General features: G+C 34.8%; 1 protein-coding gene across 1 annotated transcript; it reads right to left on the reverse strand.

Moving 5' to 3' along the window:
* Positions 1-835: 835 nt before the first annotated feature.
* On the reverse strand, positions 836-1688 carry LOC145228912 (techylectin-like protein). Its single transcript, XM_080094127.1, has 3 exons — positions 1598-1688; positions 1305-1436; positions 836-1118 (listed from the first exon to the last, which is right to left on the reverse strand). The coding sequence occupies exons 1-3, from the start codon at positions 1636-1638 to the stop codon at positions 935-937; spliced, it is 357 nt and encodes a 118-aa protein (XP_079950253.1). The 5' UTR covers positions 1639-1688; the 3' UTR covers positions 836-934.
* Between the last annotated feature and the right edge of the window lie 10542 nt (positions 1689-12230).

A 12230-nucleotide genomic window follows, 5' to 3' on the forward strand; every position in this document is an offset into this window, starting at 1 on the left:
GGATGTCCTGGTGTTGAACCATGTTGTGCTGTCTGCACTGAACACAAATCTGATTAAAACTAATATAGGCCAGTTGGTTCATACTGTCCATGCTAAAAATCTACCATAGAGTTGAGGATATGGGGTAAGTTATTATGTTATATATGAAACATAAAATACACTGTTTTAAGTTGTTTTTACGTCTTGTTACGGAAAGATTCCCCAGCAAAACTATCTAGGTATTGTAAAGCATTTTTGCTCAAGAAATTTTCAGCCAATATTATTGTTATTTGGAATTTGTGGGATGTCCTGGTGTTGAACCATGTTGTGCTGTCTGCACTGAACACAAATCTGATTAAAACTAATATAGGCCAGTTGGTTCATACTGTCCATGCTAAAAATCTACCATAGAGTTGAGGATATGGGGTAAGTTATTATGTTGCGAGAAACGCATTTATTATGCTTTGACCTAATTTTCGGACCGGAACTTTAACAAAATCTGCGGTAAGTTCTGTGATGTGATGACTTTGGTAAACTTCACTAATGTTTTGTTGTGGTTTTCCAGGTCGTAAACCTACTTTTGGACGTACAAGCGGCATATTTACTTCACCCTTTTGTTTTGACTTGTGATCGGTGCCACGTGATGGCTTATGATTGGCTGAATTCCCTTTTGGTTTTATTTTTATGAACTCTTATAATAAAGGCATAAGGTTGGTCAATGCCGTTGCACTTGGCTCATTGCTCTCTTTTAATCGTTAACAGTTTACCCTTATTGCTGCTGATTCTGTCTTTGTCGAAACTGCAAAGTTTCAGATAAAATTGAACAAGTGTTTATTATTCCGTGTATTGTAGCCGAATCACAAACTAAATTAATCATTGCAAGCATTTTTAAAGGTAATCTACTTTAATTGTTAGTGCCAATAGTTTCGGTTTGTTAGTATCATATTTTAAATTTTTAGTCGCATTTAATCATCATTGTTGATTCTTTAATCGCTTCTTTTGACCCTTTCCAGTGATTCCAGATCATGTTGCGCCATGTACCTTTTGATCTCCCCCATTCAGCATTAAGTGAAGAATCGAAACATTTATTAAACCACCATCCACCTCCATTCCAATGTACTGAACAACTGTTGCTGTCTCTGTGTTAAATATAAATTAAATTTAATGTCGTACAAACCACAACAACAACAATATAAAATCTTAAATGTGTATTGGTTTGACGTTTTAAAAACTGAATTGCAAAAATTATCTTGTTCAGTAAAACATTCCAAAATAGGAAAATAGTTACATTTGTAAGCAAATACTAACGTGAAAAATCTAATTACCGATCATTATCCCGATCTTTGGTGGTGAATTGCATTCCGTTGTGTGTCGACGTCAAACTGTCACCAGCCGTTCCACTGAAGCCAGAAACATGTAAACGATAATTGTCTGATTCGTCGTCGATTGCAAACGAACTGCCAAAGTAAAAGCAGTTTATTATTACCCCAGATTGATGTTTTTTAAACTTGTTTTAGGAATAATGCAACATAATTAGGCCTATACACCGTTAAAAATACATAGTTTCTGCAAAACAAAATTGTCAAATAAAACACAGCTTGTAATGAAGTTATCTTACCTGTACTGTGCGTAAGCTGTTGTGGCATCAAATCCTGTCATCTTTACTTTCAGTTTGCAGTTCTGTCCCCTGGTCGTTCTGCGTATTTCGTCCAAACCTGGGTTGTTTAAAGTTTTGGTCAAATTCAATTTACGCATTTCAACAAAATCATTTGTTCACCGAGCCAGAATTCTCCTTCCATGTTTCCGAATCCATCTTTATATTCCTGCCAGGTTCGGTTAAAATCCACACTTCCGTCAAATCGTCGTTGAAAAACCTGTCATGTAGGAAATATACGAGTGTTGTAATTCCACGTTGTTATTCTACATATTGTTCCATTTACCGCCCAACCGTCGTTACACACCGCGTTCTTGTCATGTAGTCGCTGGTAACCGTTCACTGATGACGTAGAGCAGTTGGCGGCAGGTAGAATACTTTCAATTTCTGTAAAATTAAAACAATACAAACTTCTCTGGTAACTTTTTGCTGATGATGTTGTGCATCTAAACGCTGATATTAGGTTGTTCATCTCTGTAATGCACAATTCAACATAAAAAACACACAATATCAAACGCAATATAAAAGCAAGTTTTATCAACGAAAAACTGTTTCCAATCCTTTTACGTATAAACCAACCTTTTCAAAAGAAGTCTAAAGTTTTAAAAAAGATATTTTAATCTCATTTCTGATGTAGAAAGAGATTGTTTATTAATTTTTAAGGTCATGTGAATTATCAAGACTTTGTTGTTCGTCAAAAAGTTTTGAAAACAACCTACCAATTTTTTTAATTTTCGTTGTAAATTTTATTCTTGTTTACCCATTAACCAGTGGTGGGATTCACCCGGTTCTCACCGGTTCTATAGAACCGTCTCACGAAATTTTATGAGATCAGCCAACCGGTTAGCATAGACTTTTGTAACAGAACCACCTGAAAAATATGACTTTTGTGATAGAACCGGCTGACAAAAATTTTGAATCCCACCGCTGCCATTAACCTTTACATTTAGAATGGTTATCACGCATTTACCTCTAATTTTTCCCCTCATTTCGCGCTTGAAATCTTCCAAATCCAGAGCCTCTCCCTTTTGGCCGATCGCCCCTTTATTCCCGGGAAATCCCCTTACACCCACTTCGCCTGGCATTCCGATGTCACCCCTGGGACCAACAGATCCAACATCTCCTTTCAAACCGCGTTTGCCCAGAGGACCCATCTTTCCCGGTAACCCAGTGTCCCCCTTTTCACCCCTCCCACTCAACAGGTTCCCAGGCCTGACAGTGACGTCATCACCGCATGTTGCAACGGTGACGTAACTGCATTGCTGCTGTCCACTGACCAGTGGCGCATAACACAGCAAAATTGCTGTCAGTTGTAACAACATGTTTGTAAAATTATTATTTCCCCTGTCGATAAAAAACAAATAACAGTTTAGAAGGTGTTTGTCTATGTTAAACACTGAAAACAACTCAATATGTTACCCCCTGTGGCTTCGAAAAATGTTTTACCAAGCGAAGTTTGCTATTATAACGACATTTCACCAAAACGTTTTAAAACTCCACCACAAAAACCCAGCTGTTATGGAATATCGATAGCAAATAGACTTTGATCAATTGAGTCTAGAAAACTCTAACCTTGGCAACTTTATTAAAACTTACAAGATTCGACTTACAAAATTCAACCTATTTACTTAGCTTCTAAAGTATAATAAAAAACGGTTTAAACTTGGAAAGGTCAAACCATTTTAACTTAGAAAAGTCAACTATTTTGTGTTCCCAAAAATTTGCAACAAAAACAAAACAATGACTTTCTTAATTTTAATTCGTTTCTTAAAATAAATCACTTTCTTATTTTTTAGGCCTCAACAAACAACATTTAAAACCTAGCTCAATTTTGTGTTTCAACCTGTTGATATATCGCTTAGCAACATGAATGCCTATTAAAAGAAAACGACACCCTTAAACCTTGTCCATACCCTTGTTGCTTTAATAAGTTACAACTTTACGGGAGTAATAGTCTTTAATTGATATATTTTCTCACGGTCTGTGTGGTATGTAACAACTGCATTGGGAAATAAACGTGCCCCATGTCAGTTAACGAAAATTTAAGATAAGTTTTGAACAAAGGAACAGCCGCTGGAATTGATATTTCCAATTCACAGTTTCGGCCAGATTATAAATCATAAACAACATGCAGTACGTTTAACAAAAAACTTACGCGTTTAAGCCTTATCTTACATTAGCACAGTAAAATACCTGTAACTTGTAAAACAAATGTGTTCATTTCGTATTGCTGTTGACATTAGTAACTCTCAAAACAGGGTCCAACACAACGCTGGCCAATCTTTAAAGTATGATATGTTACTTGGTGCACGAACACACGCAAGTCTATTTAGTTGACTGCAACGCTCAGGATATTTTGTGACGTACAACACGCGCTGGTTGAGGTTGTAAATTCCCAAGGCGATAAGCCATAGGTGTAAACTTTGCCCATGCACTTGTTCAACTGATAAGTACCAACTATACGGGAGTAATAGCCTTCAACCTTGATATATCTTCTCACGATATGTGTGGTTTTTCAATAATAATTGCATTGGGAAATAACAGTGTCTCCCATGTCAGTTAACCAAAATTTACGAAAGCTTACAAAATAGGAAAAGCCGCTTGAATTCATATTTCCAATTCACAGTTTTGGCCAGATTATAAATTATAAACATAAGAATTAAATTTCAAATTATTAGCCCGACTTTTTTATGTTTAATCTATTAATATGACAAAATTTCAAATGCGCGAATTGCAGAGCAAAGTTGCAAAATAAAGACTTCACCTGATAAAACAAAAAGTTGGCGTCTCTTGATATATAAGCTCATGTATGAGACGGTAAACCTATAAAACATGCCTCTCGCGACTGGTCTTAAACTATTCTCTTGTATAGGCACTCGTATTTTTAAATGAAGACCAATGTGAGGCTTTGAATAAATTTCAGTCTGGTTTACTTTCAAACGGTTTGCTGGATTTTCTTTATTGTTTAAGCTTTAGCAAATCACAAGTGTAGCAAATCATATGAAGTGGTTTTCCATTTCTCTATTTATTGCCGACTTGCCGAATACCAGTATGAATGTTTAACCGATGAAAGTAACTAAAACCCTCTTCGATTTAAACACTTCAAATAAAACTAAACGGTCAAAGTGTATAAAAGTAGGCCTACTATGTCCTTTATAAAAAACAACTCCAGAAGCAAAAAAATAAGAATCAACTTTAAATTATCGTTATTTTACAACAGACACAACAACTTTTTTCCCTGTTATTGGAAGTTAACATACGATAAACATATTAGTTACTGTGATGCAGTTTTATTTTGAGAAACGTTGTGGTCAATATTGTCGATTATTAGAAGTTTTTAAGTTTTGAAAAGTTTTAGTGCTTTTCCTGGCAAATTAAAGTGTACAATTCCTATGGGCATACTGGTCCATATTGTCAAGTTGTATGCAGAAAGTTTCAAATGTGAAAGCGAATAGCAAGTTTAAAGAGCTCTTCTGACAAATGTAATTTTTTTTCATTGTTTATCGCGCACTATACTAGTCGCATTCAGTGTTATTTACCCTGGTGAAGACGACCTGTATAGGACGTCGAAACGTCGGAATAAAATAACGTTAGCAGAAGAGCTCAATAAACTTGATATTATGCCTGGCAGCTATAGCTGATATATGAAAGCGAATAGGATGTGCAAACTGATCTACTGCGTCAAAGGGACATGAAACTTGGCCACTTGATTATAACTGATCCAACTTAAAAGACTTGACTTACAAAACCCAACCCTCGTACGTGAACCAAAACATGGTTTAAACTTGAAAAGGTCAAACCATTTTAACTTAAAAAGTTCAACCATTTTGTAGAAAAGGTGCCTAAACATTTGCAACAAAAAAGAAAACAAACTCACTTTCTAATTTAATAAGCCTTTACCAAAGCAACATTTGAAACCTTAAGCCATTAATTGTGTAATTCTCTTGATATATCGCTTACTTAGCAACATGCGGTACTTGTAACAAAAAAACTCACGAGTTTAAGCCTTATCTTACATTAGCACAGTAAAATACCTGTAACTTGTAAAACAAATCTGTTTATTTCGTATTGGTGTTGACATTACTAACTCTCAAAACAGGCTCCAACACAACGCTGGCCAATCTTTAAAGTATGATATGTTACTTGGTGCACGAACACACGCAAGTCTATTTAGTTGACTGCAACGCTCAGGATATTTTGTGACGTACAACACGCGCTGGTTGAGGTTGTAAATTCCCAAGGCGATAAGCCATAGGTGTAAACTTTGCCCATGCACTTGTTCAACTGATAAGTACCAACTATACGGGAGTAATAGCCTTCAACCTTGATATATCTTCTCACGATATGTGTGGTTTTTCAATAATAATTGCATTGGGAAATAACAGTGTCTCCCATGTCAGTTAACCAAAATTTAAGAAAGCTTACAAAATAGGAAAAGTCGCTTGAATTCATATTTCCAATTCACAGTTTTGGCCAGATTATAAATTATATACATAAGAATTAAATTTCAAATTATTAGCCCGACTTTTTTATGTTTAATCTATTAATATGACAAAATTTCAAATGCGCGAATTGCAGAGCAAAGTTGCAAAATAAAGACATCACCTGACACTGATGATGCTTTTTATAGCGAAATGCATTTGTTTTGATAAAACAAATAAAACATAGCGACAGATTTAGTGGTTTTTCACACTGAATTTTCTTCATCTGATTTTAATGACCCTGAATCGTCGCGGTCGTTTTACTTGAAAGGAGATTTCAATAATAAGAAAAGAATTACGACATCACCTGATAAAACAAAAAGTTGGCGACTCTTGATATATGTAGCTCACGTATGAGACGGTAAACCTATAAAACATGCCTCTCGCGACTGGTCTTAAACTATTCTCTTGTATAGGCACTCGTATTTTTAAATGAAGACCAATGTGAGGCTTTGAATAAATTTCAGTCTGGTTTACTTTCAAACGGTTTGCTGGATTTTCTTTATTGTTTAAGCTTTAGCAAATCACAAGTGTAGCAAATCATATGAAGTGGTTTTCCATTTCTCTATTTATTGCCGACTTGCCGAATACCAGTATGAATGTTTAACCGATGAAAGTAACTAAAACCCTCTTCGATTTAAACACTTCAAATAAAACTAAACGGTCAAAGTGTATAAAAGTAGGCCTACTGTCCTTTACAAAAAACAACTCCAGAAGCAAAAAAATAAGAATCAACTTTAAATTATCGTTATTTTACAACAGACACAACAACTTTTTTCCCTGTTATTGGAAGTTAACATACGATAAACATATTAGTTACTGTGATGCAGTTTTATTTTGAGAAACGTTGTGGTCAATATTGTCGATTATTAGAAGTTTTTAAGTTTTGAAAAGTTTTAGTGCTTTTCCTGGCAAATTAAAGTGTACAATTCCTATGGGCATACTGGTCCATATTGTCAAGTTGTATGCAGAAAGTTTCAAATGTGAAAGCGAATAGCAAGTTTAAAGAGCTCTTCTGACAAATGTAATTTTTTTTTCATTGTTTATCGTGCACTGTACTAGTGTTATTTACCCTGGTGAAGGCGACCTGTATAGGACGTCGAAACGTCGGAATAAAATAACATTTGCCAGAAGAGCTCAATAAACTTGATATTATGCCTGGCAGCTATAGCTGATATATGAAAGCGAATAGGATGTGCAAACTGATCTACTGCGTCAAAGGGACATGAAACTTGGCCACTTGATTATAACTGATCCAACTTAAAAGACTTGACTTACAAAACCCAACCCTCGTACGTGAACCAAAACATGGTTTAAACTTGAAAAGGTCAAACCATTTTAACTTAAAAAGTTCAACCATTTTGTAGAAAAGGTGCCTAAACATTTGCAACAAAAAAGAAAACAAACTCACTTTCTAATTTAATAAGCCTTTACCAAAGCAACATTTGAAACCTTAAGCCATTAATTGTGTAATTCTCTTGATATATCGCTTACTTAGCAACATGCGGTACTTGTAACAAAAAAACTCACGAGTTTAAGCCTTATCTTACATTAGCACAGTAAAATACCTGTAACTTGTAAAACAAATCTGTTTATTTCGTATTGGTGTTGACATTACTAACTCTCAAAACAGGCTCCAACACAACGCTGGCCAATCTTTAAAGTATGATATGTTACTTGGTGCACGAACACACGCAAGTCTATTTAGTTGACTGCAACGCTCAGGATATTTTGTGACGTACAACACGCGCTGGTTGAGGTTGTAAATTCCCAAGGCGATAAGCCATAGGTGTAAACTTTGCCCATGCACTTGTTCAACTGATAAGTACCAACTATACGGGAGTAATAGCCTTCAACCTTGATATATCTTCTCACGATATGTGTGGTTTTTCAATAATAATTGCATTGGGAAATAACAGTGTCTCTCATGTCAGTTAACCAAAATTTAAGAAAGCTTACAAAATAGGAAAAGTCGCTTGAATTCATATTTCCAATTCACAGTTTTGGCCAGATTATAAATTATAAACATAAGAATTAAATTTCAAATTATTAGCCCGACTTTTTTATGTTTAATCTATTAATATGACAAAATTTCAAATGCGCGAATTGCAGAGCAAAGTTGCAAAATAAAGACATCACCTGACACTGATGATGCTTTTTATAGCGAAATGCATTTGTTTTGATAAAACAAATAAAACATAGCGACAGATTTAGTGGTTTTTCACACTGAATTTTCTTCATCTGATTTTAATGACCCTGAATCGTCGCGGTCGTTTTACTTGAAAGGAGATTTCAATAATAAGAAAAGAATTACGACATCACCTGATAAAACAAAAAGTTGGCGACTCTTGATATATGTAGCTCATGTATGAGACGGTAAACTTATAAAACATGCCTCTCGCGACTGGTCTTAAACTATTCTCTTGTATAGGCACTCGTATTTTTAAATGAAGACCAATGTGAGGCTTTGAATAAATTTCAGTCTGGTTTACTTTCAAACGGTTTGCTGGATTTTCTTTATTGTTTAAGCTTTAGCAAATCACAAGTGTAGCAAATCATATGAAGTGGTTTTCCATTTCTCTATTTATTGCCGACTTGCCGAATACCAGTATGAATGTTTAACCGATGAAAGTAACTAAAACCCTCTTCGATTTAAACACTTCAAATAAAACTAAACGGTCAAAGTGTATAAAAGTAGGCCTACTATGTCCTTTACAAAAAACAACTCCAGAAGCAAAAATATAAGAATCAACTTTAAATTATCGTTATTTTACAACAGACACAACAACTTTTTTCCCTGTTATTGGAAGTTAACATACGATAAACATATTAGTTACTGTGATGCAGTTTTATTTTGAGAAACGTTGTGGTCAATATTGTCGATTATTAGAAGTTTTTAAGTTTTGAAAAGTTTTAGTGCTTTTCCTGGCAAATTAAAATGTACAATTCCTATGGGCATACTGGTCCATATTGTCAAGTTGTATGCAGAAAGTTTCAAATGTGAAAGCGAATAGCAAGTTTAAAGAGCTCTTCTGACAAATGTAATTTTTTTTCATTGTTTATCGCGCACTGTACTAGTGTTATTTACCCTGGTGAAGACGACCTGTATAGGACGTCGAAACGTCGGAATAAAATAACGTTAGCAGAAGAGCTCAATAAACTTGATATTATGCCTGGCAGCTATAGCTGATATATGAAAGCGAATAGGATGTGCAAACTGATCTACTGCGTCAAAGGGACATGAAACTTGGCCACTTGATTATAACTGATCCAACTTAAAAGACTTGACTTACAAAACCCAACCCTCGTACGTGAACCAAAACATGGTTTAAACTTGAAAAGGTCAAACCATTTTAACTTAAAAAGTTCAACCATTTTGTAGAAAAGGTGCCTAAACATTTGCAACAAAAAAGAAAACAAACTCACTTTCTAATTTAATAAGCCTTTACCAAAGCAACATTTGAAACCTTAAGCCATTAATTGTGTAATTCTCTTGATATATCGCTTACTTAGCAACATGCGGTACTTGTAACAAAAAAACTCACGAGTTTAAGCCTTATCTTACATTAGCACAGTAAAATACCTGTAACTTGTAAAACAAATCTGTTTATTTCGTATTGGTGTTGACATTACTAACTCTCAAAACAGGCTCCAACACAACGCTGGCCAATCTTTAAAGTATGATATGTTACTTGGTGCACGAACACACGCAAGTCTATTTAGTTGACTGCAACGCTCAGGATATTTTGTGACGTACAACACGCGCTGGTTGAGGTTGTAAATTCCCAAGGCGATAAGCCATAGGTGTAAACTTTGCCCATGCACTTGTTCAACTGATAAGTACCAACTATACGGGAGTAATAGCCTTCAACCTTGATATATCTTCTCACGATATGTGTGGTTTTTCAATAATAATTGCATTGGGAAATAACAGTGTCTCCCATGTCAGTTAACCAAAATTTAAGAAAGCTTACAAAATAGGAAAAGTCGCTTGAATTCATATTTCCAATTCACAGTTTTGGCCAGATTATAAATTATATACATAAGAATTAAATTTCAAATTATTAGCCCGACTTTTTTATGTTTAATCTATTAATATGACAAAATTTCAAATGCGCGAATTGCAGAGCAAAGTTGCAAAATAAAGACATCACCTGACACTGATGATGCTTTTTATAGCGAAATGCATTTGTTTTGATAAAACAAATAAAACATAGCGACAGATTTAGTGGTTTTTCACACTGAATTTTCTTCATCTGATTTTAATGACCCTGAATCGTCGCGGTCGTTTTACTTGAAAGGAGATTTCAATAATAAGAAAAGAATTACGACATCACCTGATAAAACAAAAAGTTGGCGACTCTTGATATATGTAGCTCATGTATGAGACGGTAAACTTATAAAACATGCCTCTCGCGACTGGTCTTAAACTATTCTCTTGTATAGGCACTCGTATTTTTAAATGAAGACCAATGTGAGGCTTTGAATAAATTTCAGTCTGGTTTACTTTCAAACGGTTTGCTGGATTTTCTTTATTGTTTAAGCTTTAGCAAATCACAAGTGTAGCAAATCATATGAAGTGGTTTTCCATTTCTCTATTTATTGCCGACTTGCCGAATACCAGTATGAATGTTTAACCGATGAAAGTAACTAAAACCCTCTTCGATTTAAACACTTCAAATAAAACTAAACGGTCAAAGTGTATAAAAGTAGGCCTACTGTCCTTTACAAAAAACAACTCCAGAAGCAAAAAATAAGAATCAACTTTAAATTATCGTTATTTTACAACAGACACAACAACTTTTTTCCCTGTTATTGGAAGTTAACATACGATAAACATATTAGTTACTGTGATGCAGTTTTATTTTGAGAAACGTTGTGGTCAATATTGTCGATTATTAGAAGTTTTTAAGTTTTGAAAAGTTTTAGTGCTTTTCCTGGCAAATTAAAGTGTACAATTCCTATGGGCATACTGGTCCATATTGTCAAGTTGTATGCAGAAAGTTTCAAATGTGAAAGCGAATAGCAAGTTTAAAGAGCTCTTCTGACAAATGTAATTTTTTTTTCATTGTTTATCGTGCACTGTACTAGTGTTATTTACCCTGGTGAAGGCGACCTGTATAGGACGTCGAAACGTCGGAATAAAATAACATTTGCCAGAAGAGCTCAATAAACTTGATATTATGCCTGGCAGCTAGAGCTGATATATGAAAGCGAATAGGATGTGCAAACTGATCTACTGCGTCAAAGGGACATGAAACTTGGCCACTTGATTATAACTGATCCAACTTAAAAGACTTGACTTACAAAACCCAACCCTCGTACGTGAACCAAAACATGGTTTAAACTTGAAAAGGTCAAACCATTTTAACTTAAAAAGTTCAACCATTTTGTAGAAAAGGTGCCTAAACATTTGCAACAAAAAAGAAAACAAACTCACTTTCTAATTTAATAAGCCTTTACCAAAACAACATTTGAAACCTTAAGCCATTAATTGTGTAATTCTCTTGATATATCGCTTACTTAGCAACATGCGGTACTTGTAACAAAAAAACTCACGAGTTTAAGCCTTATCTTACATTAGCACAGTAAAATACCTGTAACTTGTAAAACAAATCTGTTTATTTCGTATTGGTGTTGACATTACTAACTCTCAAAACAGGCTCCAACACAACGCTGGCCAATCTTTAAAGTATGATATGTTACTTGGTGCACGAACACACGCAAGTCTATTTAGTTGACTGCAACGCTCAGGATATTTTGTGACGTACAACACGCGCTGGTTGAGGTTGTAAATTCCCAAGGCGATAAGCCATAGGTGTAAACTTTGCCCATGCACTTGTTCAACTGATAAGTACCAACTATACGGGAGTAATAGCCTTCAACCTTGATATATCTTCTCACGATATGTGTGGTTTTTCAATAATAATTGCATTGGGAAATAACAGTGTCTCTCATGTCAGTTAACCAAAATTTACGAAAGCTTACAAAATAGGAAAAGTCGCTTGAATTCATATTTCCAATTCACAGTTTTGGCCAGATTATAAATTATAAACATAAGAATTAAATTTCAAATTATTAGCCCGACTTTTTTATGTTTAATCTATTAATATGAC

This window comes from Phallusia mammillata, chromosome 5 (assembly GCF_965637545.1).
Source record: "Phallusia mammillata chromosome 5, kaPhaMamm4.hap1.1, whole genome shotgun sequence".
Classification (NCBI taxonomy): Eukaryota; Metazoa; Chordata; class Ascidiacea; order Phlebobranchia; family Ascidiidae; genus Phallusia; species Phallusia mammillata.

What these genes read in the sequence shown, in the direction of transcription:
- LOC145228912 (XM_080094127.1), bottom strand. Translation starts at nt 1,638, where the DNA reads ATGACAGGATTTGATGCCACAACAGCTTACGCACAGTACAG. An exon ending in ACAGCTTACGCACAGTACAG is followed by an intron (nt 1,437 to 1,597) that starts GTAAGATAACTT and finishes TTACTTTGGCAG; the next exon opens with TTCGTTTGCAATCGACGACG. An exon ending in AAAGATCGGGATAATGATCG is followed by an intron (nt 1,119 to 1,304) that starts GTAATTAGATTT and finishes TATTTAACACAG; the next exon opens with AGACAGCAACAGTTGTTCAG.